General features: G+C 37.3%; 1 protein-coding gene across 1 annotated transcript; it reads right to left on the bottom strand.

The window, feature by feature from the left end:
- Positions 1 to 100: 100 nt before the first annotated feature.
- On the bottom strand, positions 101 to 21,123 carry LOC124634395 (pro-resilin). The gene is made up of 4 exons (XM_047169964.1): positions 20,969 to 21,123; positions 19,449 to 19,490; positions 2,222 to 2,288; positions 101 to 2,035 (listed from the first exon to the last, which is right to left on the bottom strand). Exons 2-4 carry the CDS (start codon positions 19,467 to 19,469, stop codon positions 573 to 575), a joined length of 1,551 nt encoding a protein of 516 aa, XP_047025920.1. The 5' UTR covers positions 19,470 to 19,490; positions 20,969 to 21,123; the 3' UTR covers positions 101 to 572.
- Positions 21,124 to 23,358: the final 2,235 nt, after the last annotated feature.

Raw genomic sequence — 23,358 nt, 5'->3', positions numbered from 1 at the left:
TACCTTTACCTACAATATAGGTAATGTGTATGTATGAGTAGGCTGCCAGATAATATAAGGTTAAGGTTGCTCTTCGGAGTTTGAAATAAAATGACAAAAATAATATTTACAAAACGTTTAATTTATACAAAAAAGTATAATTAGTCAGACCTTAAAATTAAATTTTTGTACAAAATAATTAATTAGTTAAATTAAATGGTAATACTTTCAAGCGTCGCTTACTCGGTAAGCAGCGTGCGACACGACTCGTAGAGAGACATCCTGCTCCTCTTACTCTGTTCACAAATATTTTACCGATTGCAGATCACAATTTATTACCAGAATACACGGAAAGCTTCGATCTCTTAGTAATGCAGCCTTTGTATTTCCTATTGCTTCACACATTCAGTGAGTTTCCGAAGTGTTCCATGTACTCCGTCAGTTTTAATATCTAATACATATATAGTTTTCACTAGAGCCCTACTTCAATACATACATAATTTGTGACATTGGTAACGATTACTGAAGATACTGCGATAACTTAATAATTGACTATTGTATATTAGTGCTAGGATGCTAAGAGCCTACAGGGCCTAGTACACATAGCCACCGTTGGAGTCATAGCCCTGGCTGATGGTTGCCGGCACGCTGCCGCCGCCCGACGAGTAGCCTCCCGAGCCACCGCCCGAGGAGTAGCCTCCGCCGCCACCTGACGGGTACCCTCCGCTACCGCCTGATGAGTAGCCACCACCTCCGGACGAGTGACCACCGCCGGATGAGTATCCACCGCCGCCCGAAGAGTGACCGCCGCCAGACGAGTATCCACCACCTCCGGATGAGTGTCCGCCGCCGGACGAGTATCCACCGCCTCCCGAAGAGTGGCCGCCGCTACCTCCGGACGAATAGCCACCGCCGCCGCCGCCAGACGAGTAGCCACCACCGCCTCCAGACGAGTAGCCTCCCGAGCCACTTCCATGGCCGCCGGAACCGCCGCCGAAACCAGATCCGCCTGAGTAACCACCGGATCCGCCAGACGAGTAACCACCTGATCCGCCTGAAGAGTATCCACCGCCACCGCCTGATGAGTGTCCGCCGCCAGAGCCGTGGCCGCCGCCGCCGCTGCTAGGAGCGCCATAAGTACTGGACGGAGCGCCGTATGAACTGGATGGGGAGCTGGCTGGGGCGCCGTAACTGGATGAAGGACCGCTAGAGCCAAATCCGCTGCTTCCAAAACCACTGCTGCCGAAGCCGCTGCTACCGAATCCGCCGCCACCGCCGCCGGATGAGGGAGCACCGTAAGATGAGGATGGGACAGCGGCAGGAGCACCGTAGGATGAGGATGGGGCACCGTAAGAGGAGGAAGGAACTGCGGCGGGAGCACCGTAAGAGCTAGATGGTGGAGAGGCGGGAGCGCCGTAGGAACTGGAAGGAGCGGGAGCGCCGTACGAGCTAGAGGGGCCGGACGAGGGGGCACCATACGTGCTGGATGGGGCAGGCGCGCCGTATGAGCTGGATGGACCGGACGACGGTGCACCGTACGTACTGGAGGGAGCTGGGGCACCATATGAACTGGATGGTGCGGGGGCTCCATATGAGCTTGAAGGAGCGCCGTATGTGCTCGATGGTTTCGAAGGTTTAGGCGCGCCGTATGTCGTAGAAGGTCCGGTTGGCACGCCGTAGCTAGTCGCAGGGGGTCTCGCCGGGGCTCCATAGGTGCTGGAAGGCTTGGAAGGCGCTCCGTAAGTGCTTGAAGGCTTAGAGGGGGCTCCGTAAGTACTTGAAGGCTTTGATGGTGGAGGTCCGTAGCTTTGGGACGGGGGGCCGTAGCTCGACGATGGAGGAGGTCCGTAGCTGTTTGACGGTTTCGGGGGGCCGTAGCTGGGTTTCGGTGGGCCGTAGGAAGGCTTGGGGGCTCCGTATGTAGAGGATGGGCGGCCGCCTCCGTAGCCACCGCCGCCGCCACCGCCTCCGTGACCACCACCTCCATGGCCACCTCCTCCGTGACCGCCACCACCACCGCCTCGCGAGGGTGGAAGGTAAGAAGAACTCAGCGGAGCTGCGAACAATGGTATTGGTGCTTTATTTCATATTGTGAGTAAAACTCCCATATAGAGCCTCTGCAATAAAGTATACATCATTACAAAGTTTATTGATAAGATTCATTGATTGTCATCGATTAAGTAGGCTTCAGTGCAGAAGCTCTATCGACATTAGTTTACCATAGTAATGGGTAGACTGTTACCTTCACGTTTGTACGTCTTCCTCGGAGTGGCTGCAGCCAGCGACAGCAGCAGGACCGCTGACGCCACCTGGAACAACACAAGAATACTGTCAGACACAGGCATATAAGTAAACAAGTTACTTCTCTATATCCTTATCTATATTTCCTAAGTTGGTTCTACCTACTAAGAAGAAAAACTTCACCTAAAAAAAGACCACACAGACGCTGCCGGTACTACGAGTACATAGTTGTAGCCACATAGTCATACATTAACATACAATTATAAAAACACGAGCTATTCTAATTCCTTCGCCCAAGGAGAGCCATCACACGTTGGACGTGTGCTGCAAGACAATATGTTCCATCGTTTAGCCGCATTGCTTCACTTTCCCACCGTGGTCGTTACGTTGCCTCACTCCTAGTACTCGAGGATTTGCGACAAATCACCGGCCTAGCAATTGAATTAAATGACGCGGTTTCGTTGGCAAACAGTGGCGAACCTTGGGCCTTTAATTGCATTTGGTACCTTGTTAAGATGGCTTTGGATTGTGTAACGTATTGTTTATTGAGGTCCTTTATTTTTAAAAAGTTTAGGTCAGATCCTGGTCCAAGTATTTTATGTCGAATTTAACCGAAATGATCGTTCTACTTTAGGTATTTACAGTGACAGTGGATATAAAACAGTTTATGGTTATTCTTCCGACGTGACGACTCTGAATTTCGTGACAGTCTTACGAATCATACGTTTTAACCAACTTTTGATCATAAACCTCCACAATGTAGCAATTTGGTACGAAATAACTCTTAACCGGTGATTTGGTTCCCTCCTCACGGCGAGAGGTCGAAATCCTCCGCGCATAGATAATCTGGCGAGAGATGTCACAGTCGGTGCGCGTGCGCAGTAAATACTCGTCGTATGTTCACTTTCACGCACACTGATGTTATCTCCGTGCATTTGGGTGCTACTTTCAATCTATTTACATAGGGACATGCGTATGAACTTCACTTATTAAACTGATTCATCCATAGCCTGAATAGCATGTCTTTCTATATCATATTATGTACCTCTACGATATACCGGGTAAAATGAGATGAAACGTTTCGCTAGTGAAAGCATGGTAAGTATTCAAATAAACGTGTACTAAAGTTAGTTAATTATGGACACCATATGTCATCTGCCCATTGCTCAACTGCCAACATGACCTATGTTTTATTTCGCTGACCTCAACAGCAGCAAATCGACATTAACTAAACATACAAACTATTTCTTGTTCTGTACACATAAGTAATGAATTCGTGAACATGCGCATACATTACTACTGATAATTACAGTAATATCACATACTAATCATAGGATATAGCCGTGTATGCACGTGACATGTAATTCACACTCGTCATTACTAAGTAATTATAGCTTCAGTTGATTTATTCATGTTAGGATTACTGAAATAGTTTGTGCTTGTTTACCGATGTTACTGTATTTTCAATAGGCAGCACCTTTGCATATAAGTCCTGTCACTTTTAAATGTAAAGTTGTTTAGGTAAAAGTAAGGGTTCTATCCGTTTATGTGCAGTTCTTTTAACTAAGCTTCTGCTGAAAAATATTCTTACTATGACTGCGTTTACCTGCAGCATGAGGCTCCCATCAGGGTATCAGTTGTCCTGGACTGCCTACCCCATACTCGTAAACATACAAATTGTAACTTCTTACATTATGTGTATAGATTTCGTATCCTTCTCAAGCAAATCATAGCAGACATATAATTTACGATGATTTTCCATCTTCCGGAAGAGATTAACAATAAACTTGCGCGCGCGCATGTAACGACAGATGACATAACGCGGGCACGTGCTCTCATCTGCGATGAGTATTGACCTGTCAGGGAAAGCTGGCATATGTACCTACTCATATGTACTTTTTGCTAAACATGTCATTTCTGGTCAGGTAATGAGGTTAAGGCGTTAGTGAGGTCGGTCCGTGATGGGTTACCGTGATTAGTTTCGTTTTGAAATCTATGGTCAACTAAAGTATCTTTATCCTGAGAATATCAAGTCGATGAGACAGATCTTGAAAAAATGCTCTTTTGCTGCTGGTTTACAAAAAAGACTAAAAAAATTTGGTACACGAAAGAGTCGCCGTCTCAATGTTAGTAATTAGCATTATTACTAGCAAATGAAGCTGTACGCTGTTTGTATACAAGTGAGTTGGTTGGCTAACTGAAACAGAGGCAATAGGTAATAATGTCACGGTCTTGTAGAGTAAAGAACCCGACATCACCCGAATGCTAAGCCGAAGTGCGATGGTCCATTTTGGCATTTTTTTCAAAACCTTGAAGTTCTTCAAAAGTTATCTTTCGCTTTGACTTAGAAATTATATTCATTTTCAAGAAAAATAAACATAGGATATAAACATTTCAAGTTTTGAAAAAGGTAAGTAGGACATCTAAATCTTAACTACAAAGTTACAAACATGTATTTGTACTGAATAAACCTTTAAGTTGTTTTATGTGCTCGTCTGTTCTATTAAGACACTTGACGTAACATAAGCACGAGATAATCCTGCACTAATGAATGCACTTTCACCGACTAATCTAATTATATCATTAATTGTGGTTTATGCTAAACGTTAGGTTTCACAGCTTGTGGGCAAGCGGGTCGGGAACTTGTTTGAATAAAGAGAGGTGTGAGTTTTTATCTACAAAGAAAATGTTAACTAGATCTTTATTTCTATGTAAAATTTCAGTCAAAATAACATAGGACTGATGATTTCACTATCGTGATAGATCGGCAATGCGTGACAGATAAAAAATATAGCCTGACTGTTCTGAGCCGCCAGATATAGGTAATACTTCACATATAAAACTACAATAATAAAATATTTCATTACCAAATTCCATTGGCATTGTAAAACAATACACAATTACATACGGTGTTAATAAACCTGTCCAGTTATATGTACACTGACGTGTCACTATGTTCGCGTCAACAATGTCTGACGTGACGTACAAACACGCTGAGTGTTGACGTGACTACCGTGTCGTGTGTACACTGTTTCTGTTTAGCGTTGGTTATTAACGCTAGTAATGTAGTGTGGTTAACTCATTAATTAGATGAATGGATCACATTTTATTGTTACAATTTCGTTTTATGAAATCGGAAATTACGTTCATGTGGAATAATGACTGTACTTTTATTAATATTGCATCATTACCTGTTTAAGTAATTCATTATATGAATTTTTCACTTTTTAATTCACCTGTTTCACAGCCTCTATCCGCTTCGTTTAACAATTCATAATAACATGTATACTAACTCTATTGTCTAACTCAAAACAAGTTAATCACTTAGGTGCATCAAATTCGTGTTGTCGAGTGCAGCACCCTCACTATCAGTTGATCTAGACGTTATAAAAGAGTAATATTATGATGTAATCGACAATGGCCATAATTGCGTTATATGATATAATGTGCGGTAATGATGTCCACTGTAGACTGACAGCGAGAGTAATGGCCAACAGTTCACTGTTACTTTTTACTGCACGTTGAAAGATATGAGGAAAGGTCGCATTAAAACTATATCTCCATTACCGATCTATATAATATATACAGGTATCCCTAATTCGAAGTAGTTCTTACATTATTTAATCTAGGAAATAATTAATAAGGGAAAATTTAAGATTATCCCAAAACAGTGAATTCTAAACTTTAGCTACTGGTACGGAAAATCTATCCATAACTCAGTGCCAATTATCAAATTGAGTTGTAGGTACTCAGAAATAGTACCTAACAATCATTTTTTTATTCTGAAAGGATAGCAATAATTTCTTAGCAATCCACCCCTTATCCTATCATCACCAGCTTCCAATATGTAGGTACCTAACCGTCCGTCTTCTCAGCGCAACATGAATGTGTCATTGACTTCCCCTCGGGCACAAAGTCACGGAAATGAGTTCCACTTAGCCTGATACTCGTTACTTCGCTCGCTTATACGTATCGGAGCGACTGACGTTTATTGGATATCAATCTGTCAGATTGTGAACTAGGGCTGTTACTGACAAGTTTGCTATTTGATATAAAGAAAGGCAAGGGTAATGTTTATATTAGGAAGCATTTCATGTCGTCCAAGCTAGTTCAGTTGAAAGCTTTTGGCAAATTAAATAAGCAAGTTTATCTACAGGTATAAGATATTATCATAATACATGCATTCGACGCATTAACAAATGTTAAGTCAACCCAGATATATAAGTACCAATTCAGCTATACTATACAATGGACAGCATAAAAAAAATTATTTACAACAGAGTTGTTCCACATGCAAATATCTTACACCACCAATAACCGCCTATAATTTGGCAACCCTAAACCAACATGGCGGCACATATACGTCATAAGGGTCACGGGAACTTTGCGCGGGAACACGACGCGACAATACGACTGTGCAACAAGCATATTGTTCTCGAGAAAATGGTGCGAACACCAGCTGCTCGTCTCCGGTTGCAACAGCCAGGATCTTGGCCAACTTGATGGAGATCCATCTATGATTATTTCTGATGGGATTTTTAATTCGCAATTGTTAATCGCCCCATGGTTTCAACATGTTCAGGTAAGCTTTATTTGTGTGAATATGTTAATTGTTCTCATTCATTAATTGAATATAATCTAAATACAAGATCAATGGAATTATATTGTACAATAATATGGGCTATATATATACATAGGTATACACGATTAATTACGCGCGAAGTAAACTTTACAAGTGATGCCTGCACCACGCTTACTATCATAGCTACTCCCATTGAAGTATTTTTGCATCTAGTAAGAAGATACATATGCGTGTAAAACACTATACCTGGAATATGGAATTGTACGAGTGAAGAATTGTATTTCACATTACGTAATACAACTACAGCAGAAATTGGTGTTTATTGTTATTGTCCACGTAGATCTTTAGCTAATACGGAACAATTTCCGATGCTTCGACTATGAATGCGGCTTTCAATCATAATTACACAGCATTGTGAACTTTGAAGAGATTAATCAATTTTTCATTGTACTTTCCTGACATTTGAAAGCCACTAATAACCGCGCGAAAAGTTAATGATGCAAAATTAATTCTTATACAAACTTCCTCACGAGATTCGCCAAAAAACTAATCTATTAATCTTAAAAGGCGTTTTTAAACTTCACACGCCTCATTGTCTGCCTCATTAATAGTGGTTTTTCTGACCCAGAGGAAGACGCGGTGCGCGCCATGACACTTTCGAATACAACATGGAGGCAACGTTTTTCCCGCCCATTTTCACCGCGGAGGTTACGCAATTATAATAATGAGTTGTTGTTGATAAGTTGCATGTCTAGGCTAATAGGCTGTTCGTGTTCTCGTGCATCTGGAACGATGCAGGATGAGCTGAGGCGTTGAACGTTTACACACTTTACTCTTCGTAAAAAGCCGAAATACCGAAGTTGCAAATGCGTTAACTTGTGGGAATGAATTAGAATGCTTCATATTCGCTTCTCACGCAAATGGGTGACTGTATTATTTATAGGTGACGGGCTACAGGCGACCTATCACTTGTGACTCAATATTATTACTAGTTCATCGGCTCACAGTTGGAAGTTCAAATTGCCCATACAAATGTAACGGTTAATGCTGCCATTAAATAAGTAGGTAAAGCAAATATAATGTGGTTCTTTATTTATTTTGTTATATTTACGCGTAATATTTTGCAATAATTTCACGCCTCATATCCCGATGTTATATCAAAAGAGAAATCTGTGTAAGAAATAAAAGAGTTAAATATTTTCGGCAGAATTTGGAAGCGTAACATAAATAAGAGCTGCGTGACCTTTTACTTATTGGAATCGACGATATTACGAACAGATAACACAAATGTCGATTACAGTAAAGTACGAAAGTAAATAGTAGTTAGTTTTGAAGCATAAATACGCGCTCATTTAAGCTTTAAGTCATGCGACTTTTAACATAAACGAGACTTTGACCATCTTACCACAAAAACTTTTTAACGTCAGTTTAAGACTTGTCTAAAAAAATGTCAAATTATGACGTTGACATAAGGTTCATTTTGGAGCCACATTTTTTTTAGACCAGTGTAAAACAGTTGTTAAAGTTTTTGTAGTAAGGCCATCAGTATTTAAGTCAACATTCTTGCAGGTAATCCATTTAAATCGCCTGTCACAAGTAATACTGCGGCCTGTCACCTTGGAATGGCGACTTACAACTTATGCGAGCACATTTGTCACTGATCTTATAGTTTTATGTAATAAATACTTAATATTTGAGTTCGCGAGGAAAGCAACCACTGCGGCCGATTTCTACAATATTTATCTTTATGTTTTGTATAAAAAGTTCGCGCCATTTTCGTTATGTCAATATCGATTGTTTATTTGTGGCATTTTTTTATATGTTACGTACATAATGTGATAATGCTGCCAGGCTGGTTTGCTATATTTAGCTCGCATAAAATGTGTGAAATTCAATAAAAGTCAATGCCGAAGAAACTTGTTACCATAAACACATCATAAACAGACATATAGACCATAAATTCCAGTAACTGATGTACCTATGAATGATAATCAAATTGTTATTAAATACTAGGTGATCAGCGGGTGATAGCTGACGTATTCGTGTCAATGATTTAAGTTTTTAACATCTATTGCAATTTACATTACACATTAGCATAGCTCACGATCGCTCAAACATTTGTATGCAGGTCAAATTACTGTAAAATTGTAATTCGTTTTAATTAGGGCACTGTCTAATTGCCTTATTGATCAAGATAAATTAACATAAGAAGCTATATGTGTACTGAGTTTTTTAGCCTATAGCCTCCTTCGATTTTACTATGTAACACTGAAACGTATGAAACTATGAAAGAAAATTTCGAATCGGTAACTTCAGTTTAAAAATATAATTTTAGTACTACAAAATAGAAGTGCCTCTACTAGTCTCAAGAGCCACAGACGCTAGTAAAAAAGGAAGCCATTAATTTGGTTCCTCCATCAGCATAACTCAGTCATAATAATCATCATACAAACACATTTCCCACAGCGAAAGTAAAAGTCATACATTTGAAATGTAACCGCAGCGTCCATTGCCGGCTCACTGCCATATTGCTTAACAGTTGGAGAAGTAAACCAGCAATGTATATCGCTGTTAGCGTTAGTGACGTGTGTTATGTAAGGTATCGCGACCCGATGTTTTGTGGAGACGACCTGTATCGCACTTACTTAGAGGTTTTGTTTCGATTGTAATGTACGCAGAACTATTAGTCTTGTTGTTGTAGTTGGCTTTTAAAGCAGTGTGAATCAATAAGAAGAATAAATAAATAATAAGTAACTGTGGAGTATGACAGTAAGTTCCCCCTTTCTTAAGAAATTGGCTATAAATAAACTACAATAGCGATATGACAGATCATGTTTTGCGATGGATTGTCTCTTCTATAAGCGTAATTATTAGAGTTTTCCAATCCAGCTGTAAATAAACAAAAAGCTTATAAACGCAGGTTACCTCTATAATCAGTGCCTTGTGAAGGAAAGCGAGTGAAACCGGGCGACATAATAGTTACAATGAGACAAGCGACACAATGGAGGCGTGAAATCTCTTCGGGGCTATTATCTTTATTTATAAAAAACAATTAGTCTATCAAATAACTAGAAAAGTGGAGTTTGCTTTCATTTTCAATTTTTACGTTTCCATATTTTAAACATCAATCTGATGAACTTATTTAACCTAATTAACGTATGTATATCTTGTGGTCTGTCTTTTACCCAGTCTGGTATTTTTGTACGAGCTCTGTACCAGTTAATTTGCTCTACAAGGAAAACAAGATGAGCTTAACAATTACATAATATTAATACCCTTGTACCTAACAAAATAATAAACGTGATATACTTGTAAGTTCCTTCCGATAATCATCTCTAACAAAACTAACTTGTGTTCAATCGGCCGAATACCTACGAGTGGTCACGAATTCTCACGAAGTTTGCTACAGTTTCGCCATGATGGCTCATCTGATGCTATCAGTACCATCGTATTGTGGAATCTAGTTATTTAGGACATCACGCAGATAGGTACCTACCAGAAATTAAACCGATTGTAGGGCTTGTGGTAGAATGACTAGCTTGCTATGATAATTGGGGATGAATGAATATCAAGAACAGCAATTTTAAATTGAATTTTCATTTTAGGGTTGGTGAATGATTGATTCAATATAATACCTAAGGCTTACAAATCAAATCGACGATCACATTTCTTCAGCAATAGTAACTTTTGAAAAATCTATAGTTCTGTATTTAGAGCTTTCTGCTTTCCCAAGTTCTGATGAATTCCTCATTTCTGAATAAAACACAAAGAACTATTCCGTGACCATGTCACATCATTATCAAATTATATATTTGTTAACATGATGTGGGTCACAAAGTCACTCAATTGGTATGTCAGACTAATTGAACTGAAGTGTAGTTTGCACAAGCGGTTGTTGTAACTTGTCAAGTATGGAGGTTACTATTGTTTGTTTGTATATAATTTGAGAGTAATTTCGCTTCTGTATTTGGAGGCCTAAGTATGTGTGCAATAGGTCACAGTCAAGATACTCGTGTAATCATATAAGTATTTGTGAAAGTATTTGTGAAACGTGACCTCGGAAATGTTTTTGAGGGAAAAATACTATCTATACTAATATTCTAAACAAGCAAGGGATATAAGGCGACATAATAGTTAAGTATGTAGGTATGTATAGTTTGTGTATGTATAATATATATTATTATTTATTTTTTTACACTAAATATCATAATATATAACCTTTAGCACCTACCACTAGACATGGGCAAAATGTGTCATTGAAAAGAAAAGATAGATATGCATCTTTCAATCACTGGGATATGAATCACTCTTTCATATCTTTATATCAGTAGCTCAGTATAACTCAGTAGCTCGTTTAAACTCGAAACTCGTGTGCGGCTCACTCATTCAAATAGATCATTCAGATATAGTGATAGGTTGGTTGTTTGCATCTTTCTGATATATTGAGCGGTTGCGATTTAACAACTTTTTTCTAATTAAAAAATATACTATTCTTATGACTGTAGGTACAACCTACTTCTTTTATATTAATTAGTTCAATGAATAGTCAATCGCAATCTAGTATTGAGTATAAGCATTAGTTTAGTAAGTATTAGAAAATAAAAATGGAAATAGCCTTCTGATTTCCCTTCATACTTTACACAGGCTTAGGACTGTCTACCTACGTAATTATTTACGTGAAAATTAAATTTTAGTTCAAAATGTGTATTTCGAGTCAAAACATGTTTGTTCGGTTGACAAGATTATAATACCGAAATATTCACTAAGGACAAACAATTATAAGCCTTATGCGTCAGCAATAGAGTTAACAACTTATCAACTTATTGTGGTCAAAGTAACGATATTCGTAATCGTATGGGTGCGAGCGAGACGGCTCGCCTGACGTTCAACCAATGGCGCGCGACGAAGCTATCCGACGCCACAGATTAGTTAGTACTAGGAGTGGGTAATATAGCTTTTTCACAATATCAAATCGAAACTATATATTGATATTTGATATCGGATTTCGAAACTATATATTTTCTGAAACTATATATTAACAGATACGCGTAATCCGTCTCATGATGTTGTATCATTCCATAAAGCGTATTGTGAGTGAGAACCACCTAGGCATGCGATATTGTAAATATCGTAATACGATGTATCTCTAAGGAGCTAAATTACAAACAACGGTTTTGTCTAGATACTTAGCTGAAGTTTAAACATCACTAATTTCACGTGATGAAAAAGCCTATTACGTAGTTAGAGAAAACATACAATCGTCATCATCAATGAACTGTCCTTCATACTTTTACCAGGCTTAGGACTGGCTGCATTATTGTCTGTTATGAAAAGTTTTATAATAAATTATACCTAAATGTAGGTGCCGAACGATAAAATAATGCAGGCGTATTTAACAGTTCATTTGATGATATATACAAACTTTTTATATTTACACTATTTACATTGTCTTTTTACATTTTCAACTATTTACGTTGTTTGTTCAGCATTTATTTAAATCTGTTTTCATCTAGATTTACGTTCAAAGATACGAGCTGGTTTACTTTTGATGTTGTCAGCCGAGTGCGACGATCATTTATAATTAGTCCCGTTTTGCTAAAGATCCTCTCGCATGGAACTGACGTCGCCATGATGTTTCCATATCTTTTTAATAGTTTCGCCAAGTATGGATATGTAAACTTATGTTTGCGCCACCATTCGAGAGGGCAGTTCCACGTAGTTCCTGTGAAAACTGGCAACAGGTCGTCATTCAAATAGCCATCTATTTCTTTAATGGCTTTTGACACCGGTGTCCCGACATTTTGCTTTTTTCCCACTATTTCGTTTAAAATTGTCCATGGTGAAAACTTATCAGCATTGTGGTCCTCAGATGCCGAGACGGGTGCCTCTTCTCGCGCTCTCTCCTGCGCTATAATACCACTTACTAAGTCCTGGACTCGTTTCTTAGTATTTATAATTTCATTTTCGTCAGAAAAGACAGCCAGTTTGTATCGAGGATCTAAAAATGTACATACCGAAAATGTTCCACTTCTTTCAAGATTGGAGAATCTGGTTATTAGTCCTGTCCTTAAAGTGTAAATTAGCTCTTTAGATACATCACAGAATTCTTCGTCCAGGAGTTTATCACATGATGATATTAGACACCGTGTCATGACTATGACTGAACTACCAGTCATATACTTTTCGCCGCTCATCGATTCTGTCGCGTCCTCGAACGGTTTCAATATTTTTGTGACTTCGGCAAGTAGCAACCACTCTTCGTTGGTAATAATGGGAAGGTCTTTTCTGATGACTGCAACTGTAGACCTAATGCAATGTTCCAGTTCCACGAAGCGCCGTATCATGTGAAAGCTGGAGTTCCAGCGCGTCGGAACTTCTTGAATCAAACGTTTTGGTACGCAGTTTGGCTGATCATTAGTTTGTGCTTTTAATAATTTCTCTAAGGCGGTACTGTTTTTTTTAAAAAAGCGCACAATTTTTTTTACTTTATCTAATACGGACTGTAGAGTCTGCTCTCTTGTAATGGCATTCTGTAAAATCAAATTAAGCGTGTGTCCATAGCATCCATAATGCTTCCAACCGATGTTAGTAACCGCTCTTTGAATATTGGCCGCATTATCAGTTACTATAAAATTAATTTTGTTTAATGTTAATTCATATTTACTCATTACATCATTTAACACACTCTGAATGTTTTCACTCGTATGAGAATCTTCGAAATTAGAACAGTCCAGCAAGATGGTCTTTAGCTCGAACTCCTCCGTGATAAAATGACCGGTAACAGCCAAATACGATTCATTGGCTCTTGACGTCCATAAGTCAGCTGTAAGACACAAATGTTCAATGCTACCCAATGTCGTTTTTAAAGTTTCTTCGTTTTTATTGTACAAGGCAGGAATCATGACGTTAGAAATAGTTTTTCTAGTCGGGAGTTGATAGCCAGGGATCCAGCGCATAACTTTTTTAAAAGCTCGTTCCTCTACTAATGTAAAGGGGTGATAACTATCTATGAATAAGTCTAGTACATCATTGTCGATCTTTCTTTTCAAGTCACCTGATATTTTTTTAGTGGCGCCATATCTTTCTATACCTTGTTGTCTTACGTGACGTGGGGGTGAAACTGTTGGATTCGCTGCTGTTGAAGTTGAGGCGATTGGGTTTGCTAACGTAGTTATTGTAGCCGATGTTGACGGTGTTGCAGATGAATCTGCGGCAATAATCTGACTTGCTGAGGCAGTTTGGAAAGTCGTAATATCTTGCTGCCCGGTAGCAACTCTCGTATATGCATCTAAATGCTTTTTTTTTAAATGTGCCTTTAGATTGCCTGTCGTACCTTTATAACTATAACTGTCACCACAAACACGACATTTGGCTTTTTTGTCCACTAAATTTGTTTTGTCAAAATAGTCCCATAAAATACTCGAATTTATACGAGACATTTTTAAAAATAGTTTTTAACACGAGTCACAAAATGTTTCAATATAAGTACCTAACCTACTCTAATTTTTACACTTAAATTTTATTTACACCTTAATACCTACACACATTAATACTCAAGTTAAGAAATTAAACTATTTTAAATACTAAACTAACACAAATTAACAGAAAATCAAATCGTAAGTAAGTAATAATGAGGAACAACAATAATGCGCTCACTCAATAATTGCTAGCACGAAACTAAAAAATAGAATTTTAAAATTTCTTTGCTTTCTAGTTCAAGGCCAGAGGACAACAAGCGTCATGCGCGAAGTTAATAAATCCTTGCAAATTATGTAATGTAATATGCATCATTATTACTTTAAAAGAAAGTTGAAATTCCTTTAACAATCTTGCCAAAATACTAAAACAATTCTTCAAACAGACTTATTGCATTTGACATAAGGTTCAGAATAGTACCTACGGATTATTAAGCTACGTTCTACGTTGGTTTTATTAATCACGCGCTCCCTCTCTCGGCCGGCTGCTAAGTTATTTCGTCGGTGTAGAGACTAGAGATCGTGTCACATCGTGTATACTCGGTCTTTATTCGGTAAATCGGTTTAATACGATACGTACGACAAGCTCATACTCGCCCTCGGATACGTTTTGGAGCAATATAGTGTTTCGCCCGATATATAGATTCAGATTAAGCCGATATCGGATTTTAGATATTGCACCAATATATAGATTCAATATCTATATACGTTTTGTATCACCCACTCCTAGTTAGTACCCGACGCGATGACCGACGAGTGAGTGAGGTGTAAAGAAAGATATACTGAACTACTGACACATTCGGATATGTAAAGATATGAAGAGTGATTGATTCAAATGGAATGATTCATATCATTTGTATCTATCACTCCTGAGTTACCCATCTCTACCTACCACTGCTATTTCTCCACCACCCAAAGGTAGACAGGTAGAAAACGCCTAAGGCGTTAAATAAATAAGGTAAATCCGACCACTGAGAAGATTTAAAAAATCATAACAAAAGCTACGTAAATATTTTGTCGAAGCTTTCCAAACAATATAGGTAGGTAATCGAAAGTTCAACAAAAAACATAAAGTCGAAGATATAGAAATGATGCAACAATAAGTAAAGCGAATTGTTTGTCTCCACTTCCCATTCACCGGCAGTTGCCTGCGCGTGCGTCGACGCGGCATAAAGCGCGCCGGTCACACGGTCATTATGTCTGCGCATGAGTTGACCGATATGTCTGTGCTGTGTGTCACACCGTGCATTCGTTATTAATTTAATATTTAGAAGTCCAGTATTTTTTTCTTTCACTATAGACTTACCTATAGTACTCTAATTTATTATAGGTAATTTTGAAATCTACTTATCACTTACTTATTCAGAAAAAAGAGGGTATTATTTTTTTATGATTGAAGGGGCAATAAGAGTTGATAGAAAATGTAAAGCTTTTTTTAAAAAAATTTACTAAGTATTTACTTAACTATAATTGAAATGATAAATAAGGCAATATAGATCATCCTAGCCCCTAAACCTGCATGTATCACTTTGTAACTGGCACTAGATCTCTTGTGCCCTATATTATGTTTCAGTTCGGTGTGCACCGCGGCGGGGTGGAGCTTCAATTAGCACAATCTTAATAGTTACTAGTTAATAGCTTTAGTTACTACGTTATTATAGTTACGAGTTCATTATGACGAGCAGCTGTCAGGGTTGTGGCACTTATGTCGTTTGTCTTCCATTGTTCAATGAGGTTGGTGACACTTGACAGACATTTATTAACACGAACTTTTTATGAACGACTTTTTAATAAGATTTATTAAGCTGAAGTTAATCTTTAATCTTTTTACTTTTATATACCTAAAAATTACTGCGATATATAGCGTTCTGAACGTGTAAATTACACGATGTGGGTTGGAGAAAGCAAGATAACATTTTTATCTCGCGTAAAAGATTTTTTTCATATGTTTATACGAAAAAATAAAGATTGAACTCATACCCACGATATTGTTGACCCGCATCTTACAAGATTTAGGTAACATGTATGTTGTAAATAGCAAATAACTTCGATAATAATAACTCTGACATCAATTGACATAACCGTTTTGCAACTCAATGGGTTATTGCACCTATTCACAAAACTAGTTATATAACTGTTATAAGTGGCACTACACGGTACTATACGGTACTTTAAGGTTTAGCTAACAAACAAAAGATTGCTATTAACATGCGTATACGCATTATAAAGATAGGGTTGACTATGAGGTCATCAAATTATGTTACTAATTTCAATTGCAAGGAGAAAGGGCTAAGAATTTTAATGTCTAAGTGCCAAAATGTATTTATTAAAAATATACATTTTACATATTTTTATGAATGCAACTTTGTAACAAAAACTTCTTCTTTCTTCTTCGTATTAATCACTTGTTTACATTCCTTTTACTGGGTACGTATTTGGGACATTCCTTTCGTTCAAAATCACAATTATATACTCAAGAATGGTCATCATCGCAAGCCCAGAACAGAACTAGATACAAAGACTATTTTTAAATATATCTCCAACCACACATCTAATGACGTGTCATCCCTAACTCACCCGCGTGACGCAAACCGCGGAAGAGATTCGACCTTGACCTTATTGACGCTTTCTACCGGCGCGCGCGCTTACGTCACGCGCTCGGAGACGCAAGTACGCGCCAAACATTTGCATTTTATATGCCTTTTATGATAATTGCATAGTTTTCTATGTTAATGGCGTGCGAAATTAGTGGTCAGGTTTTTGTTAGTTTTATAGTTTTTTATCTGGATTACAGCTGTTATGTGAATATTACTTATGTATGTTATGATTTTATGATACATGTAAGGTAGGCATTTTGAGTGATTTTCGAAAAAGTAAGAAAAAAGCTGCGTTTAAAAAAATATCTCTAGGTAAAATTGTCTACCTTTGTAAGAATAAGGGAAAAGTTAAAACGTCAGTATAATTTCGCCAAATAGAAAACCGAAATATTCCAAATAAGTGCAAAAAAACATCAACATTACGAAACTGTAACAAAACACTTATATTTTGATAAATTAACTAAGATTTGACTAAGAACGCGTAAACGCTTAATGTGTGTAAAAAACCGCGCGGACAATAGCTTGTGTGAAAACAGGCGTTTTGTAAAGAGAGTCAAACGGTTTGTGTTCGTATTGTGCTAGGGTTGTGCGCTAGAGATGAATGGCTGCGAGTGTTTGCGTCTTGTGCCGGTAAGTGACGTGATGCAACGCTGCGGTCACAGCAGGGTTGGCAAAATAGTATTTGTGTCTTATGGTATGCTGTCTAGTACTCATGTACTTAAGACTGTTTTGATGTAAGTCATGGTCGAAAACTGTACTACTGTATGAAGTGTGTAAGATGTTACTAAAGGGCTTTTAAAAGCTAAGCTCTTTCTGTTCTGCCTTTAGCGATATATTGGGATGCTCGCAATATTTTCCTCGGCTTTAAAAAACTCAACGAGTTTACCTAAACCTAATGCATTTTCTTTCTAAATTACAGTTAAAGTGACCATTAGGTACTTAGATTAGATACTTTTATCCAATCTTATGTTTTTATCCAAAACGGTATTTCTGTAGACAGCCCTAGTTCGCTATTTGTGCGGTGCGGATAGCAAATGATTGTGATGCAACTTGCTTGCCGCAGTGGGACGTCGTCCTTATGTTTATGAATCAAACTACATTTTACCGAATACGTTCTTCGGAAACTATAATACGTATTTATGTTTTAATAATTCTGTAATAGCAGCTCTATTATCCTCCTATGGCCCTATGTTCGGATGTAGGAAAGCTACTATCTTACAAAGATACTTAGAAAATTTTCTTTCCAGGTTCAAATTTTTTTCAAGCTGAAATTGTATTCTTTACTTGATGCATAAAGTATTTTATTCCTATCAAAACCGAGACAACAAGTTGTCGTAGAATTCCGCACAGCAATACAAGGCGTTGATTTGCATTTGTGCCATAGTTCAGGAGGAGGACATACAATACGTAAATAATCGATTGGAATTACAGTAGATGGGAAATAAGTAATATGCAGTGCTTTTTTTGTCATTGTAATGTCGTGGTATTTCAGAAGTAATCCAATTTTATGAATGAAATTTATGAGTGATCGTTGCGTATGCTTTGTGTTTGCGTTTGTCTGAGGGTGCAGCACGGTTTTAAGGCCAGTAACATACGCGCCAAGTTTAAATAAGGCTAGATGACATTTACGGAATTCCGAAAAAAAAATTAAAGAAAAAAAATTACGTACCAATTTTTTTATTGATTTGGGTCGAGAATCATTAGCATAATTACCTCCTTGAATATGGCACGGATGCAAATCAACAGCTTGTAGAGTGAGTGCGCTCACCGCGGCATCAAAGGAAAGCAATTAATTCACTAATTATGATTAGATTGCAGAGAGAGTCACCCGCATGTGTTGTGTGTTTATTACAACATACAGGTTATTCACTTGTTAGTTATATTGTAAAGATAATCGCTATGTCAATTAACATTACCGCATGTCTAACCGTCAACTAGGCGATGACAGTCGGGAACACCACTGAACGTGGTCTTATCACTCGCACATTCAATCATTAATTTTCGATAGGTATTGGTAACCGAATTTCTGCCAACAAAGTGTAAATATTTTACGGTTTGGTTAAAAGCTTTCAGTGTGAAACATATTTATAAGCCATTTGGATATTGTCTCATAAACGTGCGAAGTATGGAAAACCGAAAAAAACCTTTTACATTTTTACATAATTTTACGAACTTTTAATACTACATGTTTACAGCCTGATGGAACTGTGAGGAAGTTTTATTATCTTTCCTTCGATCTTTCAGGCGTTCGTGTCTAACTTGGGATTGTGAAAAATTACTGCAGGGATGAGAATTACGACGTATGTGTGAAGTTAAAGCTTTTTACCAGTTTGAGAGATAGAATTTCTCACTGATATCTCCAGCCTTCTCTGCTTTAGCTTTAGGAAAATAAAAATATTGGATGTACCTACATATGAACGTATTAAGCTAAGTATCTAAAGAAGTTACATTGGAAAGTTAACATCTTTGTAATTGTCGCGCTTTTTGACTCTTGTTTTTTTTCAGGCCCATCAATTAGGTAATTTTATTATTAAGTTCATTAAGAAAGCTTATTACAAGTTTCAGTTTACTTACCGCCAACTTAAAGTGAACCATCTTGGTGGCCAGCGACTCCGTCTGAAAGAAAATATTATTCAAAATGAACAAACGTAAACCTAGTACCTTGAAAGCTTACATCTAAGTAATTACTAAGTTAAGTCATGTTGCTAATTAGTGCGAAGCTCTCACGTGGCCGAGAATTAAGCCCCAAGCACTCACTTAACCCCAGCTTAATGTACTCGTGTTTCACTTTTATAAAGTAACACTAAGCTTAGAAACAACTTAACTGTTGTTTTATTAAAATGGATTAGGTGAAGGCAATGTTATTTATACTTAGCTTTAGTTTAAACTTAATGAAGTCACGTTTATGTGATCGTTTGTCATTGTTTGGCTTAGATCAAAAAGCTCAGTGACAATGGGCGATTGGTACGGAAACAAAATTATACCAATATTATATTTCTATCTTTAATTTCAGTTATTAATACGATAGTCACTAGTAATTAACGGTACATCAGTGTTATAATATTTTGTAGTAAACTAAGTTTTAAGTAGGTATTTTAGTATCGTGAAGGGACAATATTTAATTTTATATGCATTATATTATTTAATATTATATTTCAGAAGACTAAAAGAAAATCACAGTATATTTTTGAGAAGAAAATTATATACTATTAATATAGGATAATTATTCGTTTACTTTATAAGACGTTGCTTCGTGATATTAAATCCAGTGTAATTTTAAGCTCGTAATATCTTCGCGAAAAATGTTCTTTGTAATTTTCCCTACCGTTCTACTGAACGTTAATATTGTCTATCTAAGTAATTAATTCTAAGAAAGACGTTTTCAGATTTTACGCTAAAATGTTCTTGATTTTCATATCTTTTGAATAGCAATTAATAATATTAATATTTAGCAATAATTAATAATTCAATATAAATGATAAACTTAATTATTGATGGAGTAAACAATGTAGCAGCAAGTTGTAAAAACATTCGTTTAATAATTTACTTCCAACTTACTTTTAAATAAAATTATAAGTTAAAGCTATACGTAGATATACCTATTGAATTTTGATAAGAAACTATTTTCTATTACGATGAGCTTAACTTTGTTTACTTTCGTAAAAAACTTGTCTTTTATACTTAGCCCTTACAGGTTTTACAACTAGGCACTATAACATTGTGGTGACACTTTACATAAAGATAAGTAAACAAAATAAATTATTTTAAAGTAATTTGCGGTAAGTTGTCTGCGCGGGCGCATGCTGCAATGTTTAATAGTTATAATTGTAAACAAATGGTTTCTTAAGCTTTTGTTGTTTGTTACAATGTAAAACAAATATTTATCTAAAGTAAATTACACAAAAATAACTTATTACTTGGAAAGTTATATGTTTTAAAAATATATCAGTAAGTATTTTAAGGAAAACTCAATTACTATCATGAAAATAAGCTTTTCCTGAGCTTGGAGTAATTGGTAACAATTACTCCTAAACCCTTAAGTCCTAAACCCTAATAATAAAAACCTACTAATTAATAACACAACACGAACTTACCAAAAGTTCACAGAATCCTTAAATCACAGTAAACGTCAACAGATGAAATTCACAAAGTTCGCAAAATGTTCGTGTAACTGTCGCGGCGTGACGTGCGCTCGCGCCGATGCTGTGCTGTGGGCTGCGCGCGCATCTTCGCTTTATACGCAGCCCCCCTCCCGCGAGGATAGGTAATGCCACTAAATATGCTCTAATAATTGGCCTAATGGTGCTTCGATGATGGGATCCAAGCTTCAAGGGAAGTGAAAGGTCACCGGGTAGACTCTTAGATCATTTTCAGATAGTTTTCTTGAGAAATCTTCTTCACTATTTATTTGGTTCTGATGGTATCTTTGGTAGGTCTTTGCACTGAACAGTCTAACATTCTTGGTAAGACATGTAGAGGTTCCTTATTACATGACGTATCTTCATCATCAAGGAGTGCTTTGTCTTGTCATCTTGTGTGAAAACCTCGAAAATGCATTTTCACCTAAATCTATTAATTGCGTTTTTCGGAAGCATATTGTCTTATGTCAATACATAGGAAGATACTACAATTAGTATCTTCCTCTTGAAATGTTACGGATTTTATGCCTGCTTAGTGTTTAATCTAAGGTGAATGAAACTATAGATTTATCTATCCCTAGATAATTTCGCAGAGTAAGTAATTCCCATGGTACGCGGGTGGAAGCCAGTTTCAAATCCTTACTATCATACATGCAAAAAGTAACTCTATGTCTGTATGTACGGCATTCACGCCAGAACTGCTGTACCGATTTAAATGAACTCTGGTACACCATCTAGAGCCGAAGAAAGGACATACTTAGGCATTTTTTAAATAAAAGTATTTCGACTTCTAATGGCTAGATAAGGAAACTATGTAACAAGCAACAAATTGAAAACAAAGTATATACAAGGAACACTTTCCCGCTCATTGGGCAACTCCTACAAAGTCAGAGTTCTCGGTAAGAGATAAGGAGTCCATTCTGACCAGCTCGCGTTATGTCCACAGTGGATTGCACTGCCCATTGTGACGCAACTCTGCTTGTCTTGCATAGTCCAACTCTTGACTGCTAGTTCCTATATTCAATTATATTTGTCAACGCTTTTAACGTTCAGTTGGTAATGAATGGGCTTTAAAACATATTAACGTTAGGTAAGCTTTGTTTCAGTGGACAGTCCAAAGAGTTGAAATTATAAGAGCTCGAACACACTGCAAACTTTTAGTCAGCCGATAGTTTGTTTGGGCTCATATATCATTATGAAGATCAGATCAGACCGACTGCAAACGTTGATAGGATTCTCAACCTTCAAACACAACCCTCGAGCCAACTGTCGGCTGACAGTTTAGCTTACCATGTCTTTGCTTGAACCTTACAGTTAAAGTATCAAGCAAAGCCACGGTAAGCAGTTAGTCCTAAAAACACATCCTTTTCGAAGCATACAATGAAAACACTTCAGTAATTTCAATATTTTGAGTCGTGCAGATTTCTATCTCCTTGTTGTGGTTATTTAATTATTTTCCTGGTTCTAATATATTCGAGCCTAATTATCAATAAAACCAGCCTATACTTATCATTAGTTTGCGGGAAATATAATGTTTTCTTGCAAAATAAGAAATCACGTAGAATTAGCTGAATGCACGTGATTTCTTTGGGATTTCCTTATGAAGTGGATTCTGTAAGTAATGGCAAAATAACTACTCGTGGGTTTGCAAAATACCCGATACCTAAAACAATTGAATTTGATGCTGTGAAGCAATCAATGCATTTCGTAGAAAAATGTACAGCCTCTCAATACATATACTTTTATCTGGAGGTCAATATGACTATGAAGTCTTGTGTAGATATGCCCTATATTGCATCGAAATTGAGTGAGTCCAGATTGTTATTACATACCTAATTCAATTTGGTGAGCTGCACCATTTAACTTGAATAACCGAAAACCGAACCATATTCAGTTGTCAAATACTTACCCCATTTCACTAATGGGCGTCAATTTCACGGCTGGTTATGGATTCATTATCGTTATAGTTATATGGCAACTCGTCCTTGGTCATTATTAGAAAAACTAAGTTTTAAATTTCGTATTAAACTAATCAGCCTGGGCAAAGAGTCAGAATCAAAATCAAAAATCAAATAGGGATACGCTACGATTGGATTTTGTGATACCATCCCTCCGCGAGGTTTAATACAATAATGAATTATGATTATTAAGAGTCTCTCGCTGAAGAACGTGCTAGTAACTTAACCCAAATACATTCGAAATACGTCACTTTAATTATGTATATTAAAGAATTAACTGTACTATTGACGTCACTGGTTGCATCTGCATTATGTTAATAAGTCGATACATACGCCAAACTGCATCAAATGACAAAACTTCACAGACACTATGACGTATATTAAAAA

The sequence above is a fragment of the Helicoverpa zea genome, chromosome 11, assembly GCF_022581195.2.
Source record: "Helicoverpa zea isolate HzStark_Cry1AcR chromosome 11, ilHelZeax1.1, whole genome shotgun sequence".
NCBI lineage: Eukaryota > Metazoa > Arthropoda > Insecta > Lepidoptera > Noctuidae > Helicoverpa > Helicoverpa zea.
This window is presented reverse-complemented; position numbering and strand designations above follow the sequence as displayed.